This window comes from Perca fluviatilis, chromosome 18 (assembly GCF_010015445.1).
Source record: "Perca fluviatilis chromosome 18, GENO_Pfluv_1.0, whole genome shotgun sequence".
In the NCBI taxonomy this organism is placed as follows: domain Eukaryota; kingdom Metazoa; phylum Chordata; class Actinopteri; order Perciformes; family Percidae; genus Perca; species Perca fluviatilis.
Window position 1 is genome coordinate 14,024,172 of NC_053129.1, and position 22,725 is coordinate 14,046,896.

Genomic DNA, 22,725 nt, shown 5'->3' on the forward strand with positions numbered 1-22,725 from the left:
AATGCATGAATAATGATTTCCCAAACCAGCAATAACCAAAGATCAGCGTTGCATGCACTTGCTTTTGTCTTGCTTTTCTGAGTTTTTCACACCCTTGGCTTCTCATCATAGACTGTAAAATTGAGCTTTGGTCCACTTCTTACCATCATCTTGCCTCGGTCGCACGGAGGCGCTAGATCACTTCAAGCATCGATCCTGTACATGCATTGACTTGTACAATTTGAAACCAGACATGTAACTTATTCAGACCCCCCTCCTTCTCTTTCTCCCTCCCTCTTTCTCTCCCTTTCTCTCCTCGTGTATTCTTTAGCTGCATGTCGCTCAGTCAGACTCAGTCAGTCATTCAGTCAGTTAGTGGCCCCGGTCCGCTGCGCCTGCGTCCTCCTCCATACAGCTCTCCAAAGCCAAGACGCGCCACCGCCGCCGTCAATGCGGGCATGACATACTGCTGGCAGCAGTAGTGAAGTCAGCCGGCTTTTAAGCAGATTACAAAAGAAGAGGAAGAGACGTAAGAGTAGAAGAGAGTGAAGTGACTGATTTCTACCCCTGCCGTGCGTCGAGAAGAGTAGATGAGGCAATGGCAGGGGCACAGCCTGGAGTTCATGCGCTGCAGCTCAAGCCAGTGTCCGTGCCCGAGAGCCTAAGAAGGGGCACCAAATTTATGAAATGGGATGATGTAAGTAATGGCGAGAGAGACCGGTACTGAGTCTTTTCTTTTTTCCATTGGCGGGTGTTTTCTGCACGCTTTGTATGCATGCATATAGAATGTATTACACAATCTATAGGCTAGGCTACTCATGCAACAGTAGCCAACAGCTTTAATTGTCAGAGGAGACCGCACTGCCTGCATTTGGCTTGCTGGTTACTTGTATAAAGAAATGCAGCAGAAATAGCCTGTCTACTAACATGTGCTTTACAGTTCCCAATTTACGATATGTGTGTGTGTGTGTGTGTGTGTGTGTGTGTGTGTGTGTGTGTGTGTGTGTGTGCGCGCGCGCGCGCTTGTTTGTGAGAATGTGCTCTGCTTATTAAAGTAATTAAATATGTGAATAAAGCTAACCCCTCCCCCGTTCACTAAAACACATTTTTATAAATGAACAACAATGAATAAGTTGGTTCCGCTGCGGATCGCAGCGGAACCAACAGGCAAGAGTTAAATAACGATCGGGCTTTGTTTTCATCCATACTACTGGCTATATAGCTGTAGTGAAATGACCTTGATTAAAATTGATTGCACGCTGCTGCTGAGTAGCCGGCAATAACACAACAGTAGTAGCCTTAACAGACCGCTATGACGCACTGCACCTTCCCCCAACCCCAAATCACCACATCCCTCTAATAACCCCGTGTAGAGAATTAACCTATAGCTGTTGCACTTAAAACTGAATTTCAACTGAGTGACCTTATTGTTTTTTTTTTTTTCACCTCCTATGCAGTCACAACAATATATCTCTATGTTCTTAATTAGACTTTCTGTGATATTTGTTTCACATGTTTTTGCAGCCCATCTCATTTGAATAGCTGCACACATTCCTCTGGCTTCTCCAAACCTTTGTATATCTTAACTCTATGATCATTTGAATATGAGCACAGTCATGATTACTTTCATTCGGTGAAACCGGTTGCTCTTGATGTGCCCGCCTGGAACTGTTGTTATAATCTTGTGTGAAAGTATTTATTAAAGAAGAATCAAATCTCAATAAATAATGTAAATCATACATTTAGATTAGCATAGGCATTCAGGTGTTGGTAATAAACTGTGCTAAGATCATCCTCACACATACACAGTGGAATAATCCGCTCAGGTGATTCAGGCACAGCACAGATGGCATGAGTGTTATAAGAGTGTGAATGTGGTCCTTACAGATGGCGGAGAGGAAATTATGCACACTTGCAAACCTACCACTTTGTGAGTTATCAATCTTACACACAGATAAGAGAGCTTGAGTATTTCCTTAACTAGTAGTTACTGATGAGTGCTCAGCCCTTTAGCTCTCTGGTTGGTATGTTGTGAGATGGGGTGTGAATCGGTTTCCCCTAACAGCCGTGTTTGTGTACTGTAGTTTGTACATGTGGGCCTATCTCCAGAACCAAATGCCCATCAGGCCTTTTCCTGTGAAAACACACACCCTCAAACACAGACGTATGCACAGATACTGCTTCATTTCCCACGCACTCCTTCCTTCCTTCCTTCCTCGTTCCTCTCTGTATTATTTCATGGAAAGAATCACAGAGGAATACCGAGACAGACCAAAAAGAGATAAAGCTATAATAGATTGTCAGTGGAAAAAAAGGATTGAATTAAATCATTTTCTTTTTTATCTTGGCTTTTGATGTTGGGCTCCACTCTAACCTCTTTCAATAGGAAATTGAACAAGAAATTCTAATATTTCAATGTGTATGAGCAAAATGGATTACAAAATTACAGATTTTGTCTCACTGCTGACGTTCTGTGGAGGCAGAAAATGTGTTAAGTTTGGTTTATTGTGTAAGGATGGCAATGAACAACAGCCATGAGTTTTCGAGAGCAGACTGTCTGAAGCACTGCAGACCTCAGCACACACCGCCTGGTCGTGGACTGTTGAAAAAGAATAGAAGAGCAATCAGAAAACCTCTCGAAATGTTTGTGAGATAGTCCCAGACCTCCCCAACCTCCCTCCCGTACACACCTTGTTGCTGCCACTTGCAGACAGCCTGCTGCTGCTGCTGCTGTGGCTCATGACATGTCTTTTTGTGGTTTAAAACACTGCCTGGGTTGGATTATTATTTGTCAGTCAGTTCAAATGGTACATTCAGCACCAATGGGTGCCGTAATGGGGCTGTCTGTTAAGTGGAGGATAGGCGGAGATCCAGAAAAGGACCTTAAAGATATATCTATATCCGGGACACACTTAGCCGATTATCGGCCGTTAGACAGTCTGGCGAGGTCAGTGACGCAAATCTGTTCGTTTGTGCCCTGCGTCGGCCGTCGGGCCTGACGTTGTCGATTTTACTTGGCCGAACTCGACATGTTCAGTCGCTGGCAGGGCAGTCGGGACTCACCCGGAAATGGGGAGCAGAATGAGGTGACTAGAGTCTCTCAAAATCTGACGAAAATCTTTTAAACTGACCTTTGTTGAGCTGAAATGAAGACAGATTCAGCAACTGCATGGCCTATTTCTCTCTTAAAATGTTTTCAGAAACATGTTTCAGTGAGCTATTTTAGTACAATATGAGATCGTATTCTGAACATTGACATATATGATTCTGAACGGCCGCCATGACAGTCTGGCTTTGAATTTCCGGAGAAAACAAACCCATGTGACGCGTTCGTCCAATCGGCTGCCGGTTTTCATTTCTTGGGCAACAATACAGATTAGCGCCGCCTGCTGGTATAGAGATGTATTACGTCTCGTCTCCTCTCGTCTTTTTGGTGTGTTTTGTGGCAGTTTTTGGACCAACACGGGGAGACTGATCATCTAGCCTAAAATCCCTTAAAAGTAGTAGAATATGTCAATAGCATACAAAACTGAAATATGCTGCGCTCAAATCACCTCTCGAACACACCTCCTCAGTTGATAGTTAACGGTACTAACTTTTTATTGAAAAAACAGGCAATGTCTCCTGCCTGGGATCGGTTCTCTAAGTGTGTTTGTACTTTCACAAGTCACTCAAATGACAATAAGAAAGCATGAGCTACTGCGGAGGTATTTATCTCAGCAAATTATTCTGAATGCTCTAAATAAATGTGTTTTTTTTTCTCGTAAATGTGCGGACCCACGAGGACATCGTCGCTAAGAGTCAATAATGGCTTAATGTGTTGGTAATGGTGGCCATGGTGAGTTAGGACATTAAGAAAGAAGCGGGTGGAAATGACTTCTCTCACATCATTAGGCAGATTCCCAGTGCTCTCAAGCCATGTTTTGTTTTTTTCTCTGACCAAAGACAATCCATCAATCGCCACATCTTGCCCCATGAGTGAATTCTTGACTTGGTTTATTGGTCTACTGCAGAAATTACTGATCCAACTCGTTATTTTATAGAGTTTTCTTGGAGTAAGTGATGTCTTCATGGAGAATGGGAAAGAGATATTTATCTGTAAAAACTAAATTGAAGAAATTGGATTAAAACTCAAATGGCGATCAGAGATATGGGTCTGCAGTTGATTCTTAGATGCTGTATCCAAGAACTGCGAACATGAGGCCTTTTTCTGTAAACACTGTATGTGAGTATGCTGCATGCATTCAGTGGTACTGGTATGAGCTGCGTGTTTTGTCATACAACCAAGCCCGCAAAGATTGTGCAATCATGTGAACAGAACCAAAACGTTTTCCTCGAGTCTCTAAATTTTACCGGAATGATGGTTGCCATAGAAAACATCACTGTATGCATTTGATGCAGCAGCTTACCAAATCCAGCATCCAGTTAGTCGCTTGTTGACTTTCTGCTTAATTCCCTTTTTTTCTTTCTTTCTTTCTCTTTTTCAATTTTGTAATGGGTTCATAAAGGGGTGGATTTCAGTATTGGTTTATCATGGAGCCCATGTGCCAGGTTCCCTAAACTGGGATTGACGTATTTAGACAATAAGAAATGATTTCAGAGTACTAATACTCGACTACACATCAACACAGACTACTCTGCTGTCTACTAGCTCCCCAGCTCAACCCTTTTCATGATACCCGACACTGCAAGTCACATAGGGTCGCACCCAAATATGCCAAGCGGGTAGGAGATGCAGACCATTCGTTATGTCTCCCAATGCTGTGATAGGAACATCATTAGAAGCCTCCTGAAGACACTTTGAAGATTGTCTTGCTCTGTGCGGCAAATGCGGTTTCCATCTCTGTGATCTCACAGCCATGGCTGATTGAGGAGGACAATACGCTACTGTTGTGCTGAACCACGGCCGCTGTGGACACAGGAAAAAAGAAGAAGCAAAGGCTCTTTCTTTTTATAGACACATCCAAATAATATGGCATTGCCATGTATGCCTCAGGGTCAAACTGTGCGTGTGTGTGTGTGTGTGTGTGTGTGTGTGTGTGTGTGTGTGTGTGTGTGTGTGTGTGTGTGTGTGTGTGTGTGTGTGTGTGTGTGTGTGTGTGTGTGTGTGTGAGGCTTGGAGCCGTCCGTGTGTGGGAACTGTGGGAAAGCATTTGTCTGTTACAAGAGGGGAAAATGGAAACATCAGCTGTGAAACAACCTGATGTTCATGATTGTAAGAGTCTCACAAACAAAGACACACACACACACACACACACACACACACACACACACACACACACACACACACACACACACACACACACACACACACACACTAGTCCTTGTTTGGTGATGCCAGTTCATGGTGGGGAAAGTACCCTAGAAAGAAATGATTGGGTGCCTGCTTACAACATAAACGGCACTTTTAATGTCATTTCAGATTCTAGTTTGCATGTGGTATTACAAGAACTAGGCTTTGATCCTGAGAACTCAATTAATTGGTTTGCCAAGAGAATACTCTGCCATGCTCACAAAAGCATGCACTCTTATAAAACCACAGACTCAGACAGGGATACACAGACGTAAGCAGACACACACACATTGACTCCAGATGTCCTCTTCTTTGTTTTCCTCCAGGATTCTACCACTGTGACCCCGGTGACTCTAACAGTCGACCCCAAAGGTTACTTCTTGTATTGGACCGACCAGAACAAGGTGAGACATTGCACGCCTACTCAACTGTTTTGGATCTGCGGAGCCTTCAAGCTTGCACCTGTAACGCTCACGTGAAACTCTTTTTTGCAGTCCCAACTTTTTAATTCTTAGGAAGCATTAACATGAAAGATGAACGTCAAACCAAATTTGAAGATATTTCACTGCAAGATACAGTTTACACGTCTTTGAGCCCAGATTTATTCAAAGTTATCACAGCAGCAAGACAGTAATTGTTTTTTTTTCCATCTCACTTTTGAAATGTTAAACATCAAATTAGCATAATGCTAAGAGGTACCCGATTCGAGGTATTCCACCTGGACTGTGTGCTTACGCATATCTGATTGGCCAATGCAGTGCATTGCCTAATAGTTTGCATTGCATGGTGGTAGAAGGAAAGCCAAAATGCTGAACTTTTTTGCTGTTCTTATTTTGTTGTATTTTCCCCGGAGCCCTCTGTGCCTGGAGCCCCTGATGTGCCAACACAGTAATCTCATTCAAATGAATGAGGAAGCTGCGTTTTCCGCAGTGTCATTGTCGGCCAGAATGCTCTTTGTGAGCAAAGCCCAGACTCAATTTAAGTATAAGAAGCTTTGGTGTCCACTGTCCACCAAAGTACTTTCTGTTTTCTTTTGTCGTCTGCAGTGAAAGTGAAAACAGCCTTCCCTTCTCGTTTTGTTTGGCATGAATCTGAACAGGTTTGAGCAGAAGATAGAGAGTCAATTGAATGTGCATCCGCAGGCACAATTGAAAAAAAAAAAAAACAAAATGGAATGGATTGTGTTTACTAACTATATACAATATAATCCTGCCTCACAATGTGGCTCAGCTGTCAGAAAATTGATTTCTGTAAGTACTTGAATTGTGTTGTGATGGGATGTTACAGTGCTTCATGCTTGAGGAGCTGGTATATTACCACAGCAAAGGCATCATTTGTTCACAGACGACTGGTTGAAGCTATCCAACGTTGTCATGTACTACTGTCATTGCACGATCCAGTACTCATTACCATGGCAACACTATTAGAATTCTGTGGTGGCCATGTTAGGCGTTCCAGTTGTAAAAATTATCATAGTACATTTAAGATTATTAGAGAAGTATCGGAAGCAGACAGGTTTGAGTTTGAGATGTTTTACTGTTCAGGTGGCTTTCAACTGGCTTGTCTTGGTAGCCATTTTTGAATGTTGGTGACACTGACCCATCTTTTATTCATAATCTTAGTCAGCAGCACACCAGGTAGGGAGGTTCTCACCATCCATTTTGACTTAAGCCAGTTAAAGAGCAGTGCTGGAAAAAAACCCACCGAGATCTGAACTGCTGCACCTGCAGTACTAAACTTGACACCTGTGAGATTATTCCATAGTGCATTGTGTTTTGGTTTTTTTTCTCCTCCCCAATTATGGCAAAGGCTTTCATAATAACCAGGAACAAGATTGTGAAATGTAAGATACCAGACCATATCTGACTCAGTAACCTTAAAAAGCACTTCCTCTCAATTTAACCTTGAAAGTGTATACATAATTTGCAGAGGCTATTCCAGTTTGGTCAAGTTGTTGTTTATGTTTTTTTATTTTTTTTTTTATTTACAGCTTCTGTACAAGTCAGCCTATCCGCGCCTCTATTCTTTTAAATCCAATCCGCCTCCAAACAGCTCAATAGGCGTAATGTGTTCCTGTTCTATTTGTGTGTATGACTGTATCAGCAAAGGCAGTTAGAGGTAGACTAATTAATAGCTACCATTGATTTTATGTTTGCCGAGATGAGGGCATTTCATTGCAGCCGTACCAGAGCACAGACAGGAGTGCTGGCCGAGGCTTTACCTCTGAACACACACACACACACACACACACACACACACACACACACACACACACACACACACACACACACACACACACACACACACACACACACACACACCTCCATACACATACAAACATCAACAGAGAAAGGATCCTATTATGTTGGCAACCTGTAAATGAATACACTTTATGTGGAAAAAGAGGGGATGTCTTCAGGGCGTATACAGTTCTACTCAACAATCGATGAGGAAAGACTTCCCTGTCTGGAAGGAGAGAGCCAGACAGAGGAGCACTTTTTATGTCTTGCTTGCTTGTTTGTGAGGAAAATGTGTGTCTGTGGTCAACAAGCGTGATTCTCCAATAAGAGAATTGAGAGAGGCTGCTTGGCATCAATTTGTCATTATTTCCTGTGCCTCCGTCATAAGGCGAGGATTTTGAATGATGAGGCTTTTGTGTGTGCGCGCATTTACGTGTGTGGGTGTCTGGTCTGTCTCTCAGCAGTGAGAGCAGTCCTGTCGCACACATAATAACTCAAATTGATACCAAGCGCCGCACAGACAAAACTCTATTAGGGCATAAAGAAAGGCACCCGCTATATTCCTCAGTGCCACAGTCGACACACAAACGTGTGTGTTGTATGTGTTGAAAATATGTCTTGCTTGTATTTTTCGCTCACGTTTATTCATGATGGTATTGCACATCTGTTCAGCAGACCAATTTAAACAGGCTGCGATGCTGCGTCCAGTTGTTATGTGTATGTATGTGTGTGTGTGTGTGTGTGTTAGAGACCAAGCCTGATGGCCTGCAGAGTATAAGCATTCCTCAGATTCTTCAGAAGCACAGCAGAACTGTACCCAGTGTGCCTACTGTGCTCACTTTCAACACACACGTGATGGATGCAGTCCTCAAAACACGATTCAAATCATACTTTTTATTTAATTTATGTATTTTAGTTCAAATTATGTATTGACTCATGCTGTCTAAAATACAATTGTAAAGCTATTACTAGTGTGTGTCAGCCTTGTCGACTCGAGTCATATGATTTGGACTCTCGTCAGACTCAAGGCATGAATCTCATTACTTTTGATTTTACGGGACGGACTGGAAAGGGGGAAAGAGTTGGGGGAAGAAAAACATGCTCTGGTTTATTGGCATTTCTTTAAACCAATCAAAATCGCCGGACAGAGCTAAGGTGCCTCTGCAAAATAGCCTCGGGAAGGAACTTGTTTTGGTGGAACTTGTATGTTCAAAAGTTGTTTTAGTGGTGCAACACAAAAACTCAGATTGGACAGATAGTCTAGCTAGCTGTCTGGATTCACCCTGCAGAGATCTGAGGAGTAGTTAACCATAGTCCTCATGAATCCACCGGAGTTTAAAATTCCCAATACAGCTGAATTTCCGACAGCACTGCAATCCTTGGAAGTGGAACGTCGTGATTATAGACTAGTATTAATAAACAATCGGCAATGTCTAACCTAAGTGGCCTATCATTGTTGATTGGCCAACAGTAAAATTAGCTTAACGTTGCTAATTCCATAAGGACTCCGACAAACTTTAGGACTTGGGACCTTATAATAGAGACTTGAGACTTACTTGTGACTTGCAAATCAGTGACTTTGTAAACAGTATGTTGGCGTGTGTGTCACACTGAGACAGAGAGAGGGGACGGGTGATAGAAGGACATTTCTGCTAAAACAGAGGTTTGTCTTTTTCAATCTGAGTCTGATCCAGCAGTGGATTTCAGCCATGTTTTAAGGTCAGAACGGCAAAGTTTAGTTTTGACGGCAGCGAAGACTCAATGTCAGATCTGTTTAAGGCGTGATGTTCTTAGCCTTTTCCTCCTGGCTAGCCTTTCACTTGATGACTCAAGACTCAAGGATTCCTCGAGTTTCATCTTGATGGTTTTGTTGCAGTCAGAGTAAGTCGTGCTGACAATATGGCCTCAACTATAAACACAAAGTATTCTACGGTAGAAATGTCAGAAAATGCAATAAGATACTTTTATTGATTCTTGATTGAGTCTGTCAGGGTAATCGAGGGGACTTAACGATGGCAGCAGCCCAGGAGACGAGCTAAGACACCCTGGATTCAGAGATAAGCTTAATTTGATTTTTATTTTTGTATTTTTTTGCTTCCCTCCTTCCACTTGTGGGGCATTTGCCAAAACAGGAGCTTGAAAAATGCCACTCTTGTTGAAGCTAGTTAATACAGTCTGATATAGTTGAAGTGTACTGCACAATCTCTTCCTTTCCTTTGTGGATAAAACAGGTGCAAACTGTGTGGATTCTAGTGTGACGTGAGCTCCATTTCTGCACACTGCTGGATTTTTAAACAGGGCACTGCTATGTAAACTCCTGCAGTCATAACTCTCTCTCATGTTTGTATGTGTTTGGTTCAGAGTCCATTTGGCTGGCTTTTTGTGTTTCTGTCTGCTCTCTCCTTCACGTTGAAAGACCCGCTGTTTTGTATACACACACACACACACACACACACACACACACACACACACACACACACACACACACACACACACACAATGTTCAAAACCCTTTCACAGATAGAGATCTGACAACAATCACGATGACGGTCGCTGACAGCGATGTTGCTTGTGATAATAATGTCAGTAACAATAACATGAGTAGCAAAACACAAACATGTGTAAACTCAAAGTAAATGAATACCACCTCGTGACCTTTTGTCAACATATTTCCATCGTACGTTAGATATACATTAACCACGGTGTCGTAAATGTTGGAGGGAAGTCACTTCAACTTATGTAGTATCACTGTGAATCATCAAAAGTTAGTTATAATTTAAAAGTTGACACAATTTCCTTAGTTATTAAATGAGGTGAGCTGCTTTCCCTTATTCGAGAAAAAGCACACAGCACTTAAGAACGGGGAACTTGAATATACTTCCTTGTTCAGAGCTTTGCAATAACACTCCCATTTGGAGTTTTACTTCAGTGACTTTGAAATGGGCAATTACTTTGCTTTTGTTAAATTTTGTTGTTGACCGATTAGCAAATGTGTACCGGTGCTATTTTGAGAATATGATTGTTTGGCTTCTACTCACAAATACTTTGCTCAGAAATGAGGCAGACATAGCCTTAAGAAAAATCGTCACCTTGTGCCTCTGAGTCACTTGACACAAACCATTTTTTTAATGACACAAGTCACTAAGTTAGTTTTTACCCTCCACCATGGTTGATTATGGTACTTTACATATACCAGTTACAGTGCCATGAACAAACGTGCACACGTACCAGCACCCGTTTGTGCTGCGTACCAGCACCCAGCTCTACACACCCATTCACCCACACGCAGTCACACGTGTAGGCACCTACACTCGCACACCAACATTCCTGTAATGTCCAACCAGGAACAGGTGCTTCTTTCGTAGGTTAAAAATAATTTCTGCTCCTGTTGGTTGAGGCTGACTTTCAGGGGGAGGAGCTATTCAACACTGAGAGGTGGACTGACTCAGTCAAATGAACAGTCTTTTGGTTTAGTTGCCATGGTTGCCATGCAACAGCACACGCCTTGTAAATGTCACATTCTCTTTTGGTATCCGCTCATATTCTCGTGAATTTTGCCATTTAAAACAGATATCATTGTTTTCTTGTGTGTGTGTGTGTGTGTGTGTGTGTGTGTGTGTGTGTGTGTGTGTGTGTGTGTGTGTGTGTGTGTGTGTGTGTGTGTGTGTGTCTGCACGTGCTCTCCTGAGCAGGCTGTAGTTATAATAAAAGGTTAAATGCTTTCTTCTGGGAGATATGTGTTTTAGCAGTGTGCCAATGTCGGGACATTCACTAGACAAGCACTCAGCATATGGCATTAAATGATGTTCAGAGGTGAAAGACAGTTAACCCCGGGCCAAAACCAGACTCCCCACTTGGCAGCTAGTGTGTGTGGGGTATTTCTGAATGAGCCTCATAATTGACCTAATCCCGAGCATGAGTAAGGCTGTTTTGGGTTTAGACTGTATTAGATATTACACACTCGGATGTGCAAACACATACACACACACACACACACACACACACACACACACCCTCTTCTCTCCACTCTATCATAGTGGAGTTTACACATCTGTTTCCACCAACGCAGCAATTTTCTGTGATTACCGAGACTGCTGCTCCTTCACCTCCGTCAGCACTATATAGTTGTGAAAGACGAGGCATAAATCTGCAGCCAATCTCCTGAAAGTGAATTGTGACCTCTGCCAAGTTGTAGCCTGGCACACAGGCACACTTTTATCTGAACCTATAGTGAGAAACAGAGACGGACAGAAAAACCGAGAGAAAAGAAGAACAAGAAGATCATGAAGTACAAAATGACTTATCTCATGCCCCCGTTACTTAACAAGTCACTTTCATGCCACATTTTGGTGATATCATTTAGGCTGGCTTTTAGGAGATTGGACCTGTGCTGATGTAAAATTGCTACTGTATACCATTTTTAAAAGCCAGCTCAACCCACCTAACATGTGTGACTTAGCATTAATGATTGGGTTGGAAACTTTGCAGACATTTTAATAAATCCTTTTAATAATCCATAATTACTGAATTTGCGGCTTTATTCTTTTTTTAGTACAGTGACATTTTTACAGAGGTAGTTAGTTATGTTTCATTCTGTGTTAAGTACATTCATCTCCTGTTGCTCATCTTTCTTCCATATGGCCCAGCCCTTCAATCAATTACTCTCATCATTATACCTTTACATTGTTGAATATCAATTAGACATGACTATTCAGCCACAATTTAACTTCTGCCCAGTGGGATCCATCACAGTATTGAATCCAGAAAATTATATTCTATATCAGATTGCATGAGTTTAATCGTGGTGGTCTTCAGTCTGCAGATACACCTATCATTTTCATTACATTTTGGATGTGTTTTCTCATAGAAACAGCTGATTCAGGCCAGAGCTGCACTGTAGTCACACAAACTGGCAAAGTCTTGTTGTTTGCCAAATGATGGACAGTATTTTTATTTATTTATTTTTTGGGCATTTCTGCCTTTATTCAATAGGAAAGCTGAGACATGAAAGGGGAGAGAGAGGGGGGAAGACATGCAGGAAAACCACACAGTCACAGGTCGGACTCAAACCCTGGACCCTCTGCATAGAGGAATAAACCTCTGCATATGTGCGCCCACTCTACCTACTGAGCCAACAGGCCAACGAATGATGGACAGTATTCAGGTCACAAAAGTCAAATGTCCGAATCAGTTGGAAGCCCTCTTTACCCTGCCAGCTCCCTAGTACAAAATCCGTGTAAGCCAACAGTGTGAAGATTCACAGCAAGTGAGTGGGCATGTTGATGACGTTCCATGCTCATGTACAACAGGAAGAAAACAATATACCAGGGTGAAGAAGGACGGTGATTTATATGGAGACAGCAACAAAAATTTCTAACTGGAGAGACGATGGGAACTTCTGTCGGAAGGGCCGACGCCGAAATTGTCAGACAAATTGAAGGAACGGCAAGAGACTTGTTTGTTTATGGCCAACTTATAAACAGCTCTGTGACACAGTGTGATCTGCGTCATGTCCTGTCTGCTGCACACTCTACCCAGCGCCACCCCTAAATCCAACAGAGTATTTCCACTAAGTAAGAACGCATCTGAAAATCTCCTGTTGTGTGTTACATGTGTGAAAACAGCCAGGGGGGACCTAATTCCTCAGACATAGTTTGGAATTCATATGTGAAAATGGCTAAAGTGACTAAAGACTTCTGATGAGCTCTGGGTCAAATGTCTATTGCTTCTGTCACAAACAGGTGATACAAAAAGGAAACCGTAGTTACTTTGTGCTATCGGGAACAGTAGAGGACATTGCTAAACTTGCTGAAATATTGGACTCGATAAGTTACTGACACACACACAGCACTACTGACTGTCATTTTGATAGATTAATTATCTGTACTAAAACCAACTTGTCATGCCACACAATATTTTCTATTGTGTGTCTTCATACCAGCTTTCAATAAAACTGATAATTACAGTACCAAATCATACTGATAGTCCCCCTCACACAATATTGCGCCCTAAAAACTTGACATCTAGGTTCTCTGTCAATGTCATGCTTAAAAAACAAGCTTTTTGCAAATTTTTGTCCTCATGAAAGCTGAGGAAACTCTTTCCACACAGGGTAAAATTGCTGAAGGTGTTCAGACGGCAACATTACCTTCAGTAGATATCAGCCATCCAGAGAGGGTAAGGCTTTGAAATCAACCCTGACTGACTAAAGCTTACAGCAAAAGGTCAGGGCAGGGTTATTGATGTCGGCCTTAGATGTCGCTGTACGGAGTCTTTACAGTTATTTATTGGTTCTTTGTTGGTTTTTATCACTGTTGTCACCGCATCACTTAAATATTATGACAGTTAAGCCAGCCACTCCATGCCATGTTTGTTTCCTACAACACAATGTAAAGCAAGGATAACTTTTTTCCATCTTCCAATTTTTTATTAGGTGGCATGAACAACATCTTGGCTCAGAGCGCCCACCCTAAAACAAGAGAATGTAAACTGCTGATCTGCTCTGACTGAACTATAATGTAGAAAAACAGTGGCCTGGGTATCTGTGGACTTGGAGTTGTAGAGTAAGTCCCTGTTTATCAAAGCTGAGAGTCAAAAGCAGAAAAAGAAAAGTGTTAAAAGAAAGAAAAGCGTTGCCAAACTCTTTTGGATTAGCAGTTCCTGGGTGACTTCAGAAGGCTTTGTTTGCGCTTGAGTTAGTCTTGTTTTTCTCTTTGAATTTCCGATCAGGACTTCTTTTCCACTGCACTGTGCTGGTCTACGGGTAGACAAATACATGCTCAAGCAGGCGTACACACAAAGTAACACTGGGGGGGAGGAGGAGCGGGGACATTTCCTCTTCTGAACAACTGGAGTCCGTTCACAAAACTTGGAGCCACAGATCCGGAAAGAGAGCTTTTTGTCCGTTAGAGTCTGGCTGATTAAAGGCTCCGTTGGTGCCAACACTGTTCAGTGTAAGTCTCTGCGCCTCCACTGGGTCTGCCCGGGGACCGGAGGTGACTTAGCGATAGCAGCAGCTCTGACTGGGCAGCTCAGACACCCTGGATTCAAGTGATACGTTTAACCAATCACATAAGTAATGTTGTAGCAGCAAGTGAAGGATAATAGTAATGGCCCACAGCCAGTAATAATATGTAGGGATGTAAAGAGGTTGGACAAAACAACAGCCTCAAAATATACAGTAATGCAATCCAATCCATTCAGTAGCCCTGCAATAAACATTTCCTTTGTGGGTCTGCGTTAAGAGAGGGAGTTCATTATATGGTAAGGTACGTTTCTCTTCTTTTGTCCTTTTGCCTTACCTACTATACCAGTAGTCATAGATGGTAGTATTTAAAAAAAATATATAATATAATATAAACAGCATCCCTCTTTCTTTTTTTTTCTTGGTAAGACACTTCACTGCCGAAAAGTTGGGAAGAGAAAAGGAGAAAATGATTTGAGTTTTTAATTGGAAGACACATGCATACTTTTAACACCATTTAATAAGTTACACTATTACAGAATGTAAACCTGCACAAAATGTATGTTCAGCTCAATATTCAGGATTTATATTGTACATTTTGATGGCCCTGTGTTGTAAATGTGACTGAAGAAAAAGAAGGCTATTAGAGAAATGAATTAGACTACTCAAGTTAATAAGCAGGGAATCATCTGTATGTATATATATATATATATATATATATATATATATATATATGAAGCTCATATTAGTCATTGATGATATAATGATATATATACGATACTTATTGTTAGACTAAGTGCTCGTGTACAGTATGAGTGCTAACAAGCAACAGCTTATGTTGGCCCAATCAAGGGTGCTCTGTGTGACTGGCTGTTTAAATTATGGCAGCAGAGTGATGAGGATGATTAAGCTTCTCATTGTCTCATGGGTCGATGTATTTATAACATTTATGCCGGCCTATTTCTGGGCCGCTTATTCAAAAGTGATGTCTATTATGTTGATTCATTTCATCTGACACAGTTGTTCGCACAGAACACAGCTGGACGTCGAGTGCTCAGTATTTGTATGACGGAGGTGTTGCACGCGGTCACAGGAATGAGCAAGCAGAGCGGGACAGGAAGAGTGGATGAAGAAAGAGAGACGCACCATTGATGAGGATGACTCAAATAATTGCACCGCCTTTCCCTTTAGCTGTCTTGTTACACTCACTTGAACATTGTCAAAACAAAACAACTTATTTCAAGCGTAAAAAAATGTAAGGGTGCCAAAGGAAGGGCTTAATGAAATTTTGATGTGGAGCGCTGAGATGTACAGTTATCAGTGCTGCCGGTAAATTGACTTTATCCCTGCTCAATAGCCTGCAGTCAGCTGAAAGGTCTACTTCACTTTCACTCTCCTTGTTTTTGTTCAATTCTGTCTCTGTCTCCGTCTGTGCTTCTGTCTGCCTTGCCCTGCCTAGGCACACCTCTCTCTGTGGACATACTGATTACCTTGTCATTATTACCTGCCCGGTTCAATTATTGGTTTTGGTGCAATAATAATATGCCGTGCTCGATTAATTTCATTTTCTCTATGAAATGACAGTAGTAGCGCATTAGTAATAACAAGCTGATTAATAGCTCATCTTTGCCAGTGCCCATCCGATAGCCTTTTCTGATACCAAGGAATACAACTCCCAGTGTTCATATATTCTATCCAGTATGGTAACATTATGCTCCTCTGCAACTGGGAGTAATTTTATTGCAGGCAGTAAATAAGCTGAGCCTAAGGTGAAGCTTTACCCTGAAATGTCAGAAGTAAGGCTCTATACTAGCTTATAGCCCCACAGGCAGCTGCTTTAGCTGGACTATGGACTTGTCATTCTGGCATAGCCATGATTTGAATAGATTTAAATGTGCAGTGGAGGTCGGGCTGCTGTTGTAGCTGTCAGTTAGATATTTGCATGGCTGAGACAGAACTGAGCTGTTGGTCGAGCTCTGCATCACAACACAGCTGAATCAGTCAGTGTCAGCTTGTTTGTGCTTGTCTTTTTTTCTTGTCTGCAGTGCAACCAAGCTGAACCCGTAAAGGCTGCATGTAGTGCTCAAGATTCAGAAAGAAATGTCAAAGGAAGACTAACCACTATGACCATTAAAGGTCCCATGGCATGGACATTTCTCTTTATGAGGTTTTTTAACATTAATATGCGTTCCCCCAGCCTGCCTATGGTCCCCCAGTGGCTAGAAATGGTGATAGGTGTAAACCGAGCCCTGGGTATCCTGCTCTGCCTTTGAGAAACATGAAAGCTCAGATGGGCCGATCTGGAATCTTCTCCTTATGAGGTCATAAGGAGCAAGGTTACCTCCCCTTTCTCTGCTTTGCCCGCCCAGAGAATTTGGCCCACCAATGAGAGAGAGACATCATGGCTTTCAAACGAGCAAAGTGGCAGTTGGTTAGGGTTGGGCATCGTTTAGATTTTAACGATTCTGATTCTGATTCCAATTCCGATTCTTCCTTTCGATTCCGGTTCTTATCGATTCTCGATTCCGATTCTTTGAGTGGTGGAGTTGAAACGGGTCACATGCTTAATAAAAGGAACGTTTTATTTTGATTCAAAGGTGGGTTACAGTTTGACTGGGCTTTTTCAACGTCAAATAAAGCCACACTAGAGCACCGCTTACTGTGCTCCATGGCTGCAACACAACAAGCGCCTGGCTGCTACGGAAACCAAAACTTGCGCATGTTACATTTGGAACCCATGATCAGATTTGAAACCAAATCCTCCAAATGATTCCAGACAATTCCAATAAAGAAACAATTCCGAAGGAATCGTAATTTTTGAAACGATTCCAAGTAGGAATCGGTTCTCGATGCCCAACTCTACAGTTGGTCAAGGCCACACCCCCACCCTCCACCTTGCCCCCCCCCCTTCTCTCCTCCTCAATAGCTACAGACACAGAAATGGCACCTCCTAAGGAAAGCTTATTGTGGGACTGGTTCTAGTGGTTGTAATTCTGCACCAAGGCTGAATTTCAGGAAAGAGACTTCAGATACAGTATTAGGGGACCACTAAGGCCTATATAAAAGAGACTTCAGATACAGTATTAGGGGACCACTAAGGTCTATATAAAAGAGACTTCAGATACAGTATAGGGGACCACTAAGGTCTATATAAAAGCATCCAAAGAGCACCATGTCATGGGACCTTTAAATTCTTCCTTGTCCCTAATGTCTTATAATGGGGGAACTCTGATCCCCATGACACTGTTGTTTTTGTTTAATTTTTTTTTTCTTCTGTCCCTCATTAACACCATTGTGAGAGATTTTGCGGGACTCACTAGAGTGTTCTCTAATGAAATGTTGGCTGGACATTGACTGTTATGGTCACATCCAATAAAATGTGCTAGATAGATCAGTGCAGAGCCGCGGTTTGTATGTTGCACCGGGATGACCTCACATTTGGATTGTGGGGTCAGAAATCAGAGGTCACAGTCAGCCACAGCAGTTTATAGATCTCTGATAATGTTAAAGTAAGTGAAAAAGTAAAAAGGCTACCATCACAGGTCAGAAGGGACCATTTAAACCTCTCAGTCATTGATTTGCGCTATTAGTTTTGATTATGCTAAATTGAATTTATGGCTTAGACATTTAAACACTGATGCTTTGAGTAAACTGACATTTGAAAGGAGGACTGTGTTTTATGAGTCAACTGGTACACAGAGGCTGACTCTCTCTCTCTCTCTCTTTTCTTTCTTCTTCCGTTCCCTTCCCTTCCACTTCAAATGCTAACCCAGCCCAGTTGCCATGACAATCCAATCCATGCAGCTTGTTTTTTGATGCTGCAAAGTACTCAAACCCCAACCCCCAACTCCCCCCTGCTGCTGTGATTTGACTGCCTATCGCTGCACCAAGCCAGGTGGCTGCTTTCCTCGGGGAGCCCTTTCAAATAAAGGCATTCAGCCAAAAGACTTTGAAGTCCCACTGTAGACAAGCTCTCAATAAGAGAAAACACTTCCTTCCTGTTTCATCCGAGGCTTTAAAAGCAAAGCTTAGCTGGGGCACAACCTCATGTTGCAGTGTTAAAGCTGGAAAAATAAATAAAATGAACTGTCATTTATAATCCTCAATTCAACTCATTTCCTCTCCAAACAGAAAATGCCACAGAGTCTTGGTTGTCAAGTTGAGGGACTAGAATGAAATGTTCAAAATGTCTAACCAAATGGAGTTACTGAAAGCTTGTCAGCCGACGGCAAAGCATCACACAGCTCGTACTCCTCACAGGTTTAAAGACAGGAAGAGACGAGCACGCATTTTGTAAACAGACGCGCTCACACTTACTGTACATGCACACCTACCAAACACACCTTAATTCAAAGGTTTGACAGAGAGAGAATACACCTCTCTTTTCTTCAGCAGTTTAGTTTACCTTCAGTCTTTGACTGTTCAGTGTAGGTCAGAAGTTCACCCAGTAATGAAGTTCTCCCATTCTCTTTCTCCTCTCTTTCATCTACCTGTCGCTTAGAACAGAGAGAGGAGAACTGAAATTAAAGACCGAATTGCACGTCTTCAATTCTTCCTTTCTCCTCTGAGGAATGATGTAAAATTGACAAAAGGTAAAGTTAGCTTTGATGGCAAATTCATGATGGAGGGAAAGATAATACTTATAATGTTACCGCTCTTTCATACTAACATTTGCAAAGTTGCTACAGTATTTCTCATCTGCTGACAGTGGGAAGGTTGATACAAGTAAAAGAAAACATTCAGTTAACCATATGTCAAAAGGGTGCATTTTGTTTTAGCTAAAGGCACTTTTCTTAATGATGGTATATTCATTGAAATAGGGTGTTATAGAGTGCAAATGAAATAAAACGTTTATGGGCCCTATCTTGCACTCAGCGCAATTGTCTTTGTACACCTCGCGTGTATCATTCCTATTTTGCACCCGACCCACAGCGGACTTTTCCCTCCACAGACGCACGTCGGTAAATTAGGGAATGTATTTGCGCTCCCGGGGGCGGTTCAGCGAAAAGAGGAGGCGTGTTCCGGCGCAAACGTTCTTTGGTGCTATTTTGCAGTTTCACAAAACAATTCCGCCACTGACCAGGAAAAACCTGGTTTAAAGTCAGTAGCGCGTTATTCAGATGCTATTTTAGGGGCGCATGCTTGGCCATAACGTAGCGTGTGCACAACGCGCATACACCTTGCTTCCCTCATCTACACGGACGCAGCAATTCCCATTTTTGCAAACCATACATAATTACAAGGAAAAATATTACTGAAAATGCGCTTCAGGTGTTTGGATCGGTCAGGAGGCACTTTACAGTACATGTACTGTAAAGTGCCTCCAGTCCTCAAAAAGTCGCAGCATTCTTTGTGGCTTGTTGTGTTTTACACATTTCCATGAATCATGGATGTGTTGATGACATAAATGAGGAAATATTAGAGGACTTAAGGAGACGTGATGTTGAACTACGGCGGGATCTGGTCCGGGAGTAATGCGCGATGCGCTCCTGGTGGAGCGGGTGGACGGAGATGGAGTGGGGGGAGGAGGAAGGGACACAGCAGGAGCAGGTGGTGCGTTTGGAGGCCCACGCTCCATGGCTGCAGCGATCCTCTCCAGACTGTGGAGATTCGCCCGAGAGGCCGCAGCAACATCGCCACCCGGTCAAGACGGGCATTTATTACTTTGCCGCATCCCGGACAGCTCCCGCTGGCGTGTGCCAGGAAAATCCGCCGTTATAATAGCAATCCGCCATGGAACAAGCGCGCCTGCTCTTAAAGGGAATGTGAGATGACGCTCTGATTGGTTTATTGCACGTTACGCCCAAACCACACCTAGCTACTTCAGACCAACCCATTTTAGATTTGCGTCGGGCGCAAGAGTCATTAGGCTCGTTCGAGATGAGCCAGATCTGCGCAGAATCGATCAGCGGCGATCGGCGCCCAATGCATGCCGGTTAGATTTGTGTCCGACTTGATCCCGACTTGCTCTGACGTCACGCACACGTGGGCAACGGTAATCTCACGAGACCAAGGCGGCCACAGTGGTGAGACGCAGGCAGCGCAGTTGCTTTTCTCCAACTGCAAGAGCCAGGCGGACGCAGGCGGACCCAGCTGATTGGTTCAGAATCGACTCAACATGATGACGTTTTATATAAACTTTTTATTGATTTTCAATCGGAGGGATTTTAACTGAGATTTGTCTGATTTAAAAGCTTATTCTGTACAGAACACATGTTGTGAGGCTGATAGTTGTGTTTAAAAGTCAGAGAGACTAAATCTGTTCAGATTACGGATCATCTACAGTGTGTTGTTAATTAAAATCAGCAACAGATCGCATGTAGAGAATTTTGACAGCTACTCTGTCATAATAAAATCAACTGGAGACTGCGTAGGAGCAGATATATGGGTCTGATAACATTTTATTAAATCGGAATCGGACCACAGTGTTTGTGTCACTTCCTGTTCAGCCTGAAGGCTGCTGGAATCAGCTGGAAACTGTCCGACTTGAGAGCGGACTTTTGTCCCCGCCCCCGGCTGCTGCCGCCTGCTCTCGTCTACTTTACAGGCGAGGCGCAGTTCATCTCGAACGAGCCTATTTATCCCGCCGTTATAATAGCAACAGCGCCTGAGATCCGCCCACAAAGCTACTTGCGTTTCACGTTTGATACTTACGTTTCAGATCGTTAAAAGAGGGCCCTTTATCTCAAAGTACACAAGGACACAAATGCACCATGTTTGACTTTCTTGCAGGCAATCAGCGTTATCAAGACGCTTTTGCTTTCCTCATTCTACTTTCTGGCCAAACACAGATTGTTGAACTCTCTGAGTAGTCAACAAGATTATCAGTTTCCTGCTGAGGAATGCTGAAACCACTTTAAGTATCCCGCCAGTTGCAGCATGCTAATGGAAAAATCACACAACGCTTAATGTCTCAGGGTTAGAGTGCAGATCCACGTGATGAAACTCTTCAAGCTTCACTTTTCTTTGTCACGACACATTTATTAACTGTATATCATTCGTATTCATTCTCAAAACGCTGCACATACTGTAAGCACTGTGCAATAATTTATTAACCCTGTTAATATATAAAGAGCTGTCATTTGTCTTTCTTCCCCCTCTCTCATCTTTCTCTCTCTCTTGCCCCACCTCCCTAATGTTTCAAGCTAGTTTTTCCATTCGATAAATTCTATTTAATTCATTTTGCTGCGGGGATCAGGGCAGTGGATGGCTTTCACTCACATCCCATTTGCTAATAAGGCAATTACAAGCATTTTTGCTTTCCAACAATGTTCAGTGCTTCCTGCACATAAACGAATGACCAATTGGGTGACTGGTAAGAACAGGTTTTTAATTCCATTTCAAAGAGGCAGACGCAGAGTCAATGGGATAGTTAGTATAGATGATTACAGAGAGCAAAGAATGGTATTGTTCATTATTCTCTGAATGTTCATGTCAGAAGGCTTATTATCTGCACCCAAAGGGACTCATTTTGGCCTTAGTTGCAGATTCTTAACGTCTCTATATTAGACACACATACATACTGAATAAAGAAAAAAATCAAAGAAATCCTGTCAAAACAAATAAAGTGCAAGAAAGGACACAACAGAAGGTGTTACATTTTTTTTTTTTTAAGATTACTTTTTGGGCATTTTCAGCCTTTATTTTCATAGGACAGCAGAATACATGAAAGGGGAGAGAGAGGGAGAATGACATGCAGCAACGGGCCACAGGTCAGAGTCAAACCCGGGCCCGCTGTATCGAGGGGTTAACCTCTATATATGTGCGCCCGCTCTACCAACTGAGCTATCAGAGCGCCCGGAGGTGTTACATTTTGAACCAGCACCCTCTGTGACAGACTCTGTAAATGCTTCACTGGCATTTACTGGGCCATGATCACAGTGTTATATGCATCTTATAGTGCAGAACTGTCACCTCAATTTGATGGTAAATACAGTGTTGGAGTGAATTTAGAAAGTTTTCTGTTAAGCAATCATTCTATTGTCCATCCCCCGAATTTCCCTCAGACTCCCCTCTTCCTCTCGCCGTTCCATTTCCGCTCGAGCAGCTAAGTGTGTCACAAATGTGGGTCAGTCGCTGTACTTCCCCCACTAAAGTCAATTCAATTTGGTAGAAAGATAAGAAGGTATCAAATTTTAACAGCTTGGAGGTGCTCTGAGGCAAGACAAAAAGCGCGGCAGTCTGCCATACTTAAAATACCAGCTCCTCGTCTAAGAGCCTTCCTTGAGAGAGTTACGTGACGGGTGGGA

General features: G+C 42.6%; 1 protein-coding gene across 4 annotated transcripts in view; it reads left to right on the top strand.

Annotated features, from left to right (window-relative positions):
- Positions 1–312: 312 nt before the first annotated feature.
- Positions 313–22,725, top strand: part of LOC120546742 (1-phosphatidylinositol 4,5-bisphosphate phosphodiesterase beta-1) — a 116,286-nt gene continuing 93,873 nt past the window's right edge. For 2 of the 4 annotated variants that reach the window (XR_005636930.1, XM_039781909.1), the window contains exons 1-2: positions 313–676; positions 5,599–5,676. Coding sequence is in view for 3 of the 4 variants with exons in the window: in XM_039781909.1 (XP_039637843.1) it covers positions 578–676; positions 5,599–5,676 (177 nt within the window). In the remaining variant the exon portion in view is untranslated. The remainder of the gene's footprint in view (positions 677–5,598; positions 5,677–22,725) is intronic. The other 2 variants (XM_039781907.1, XM_039781908.1) reach the window with 1 other exon arrangement.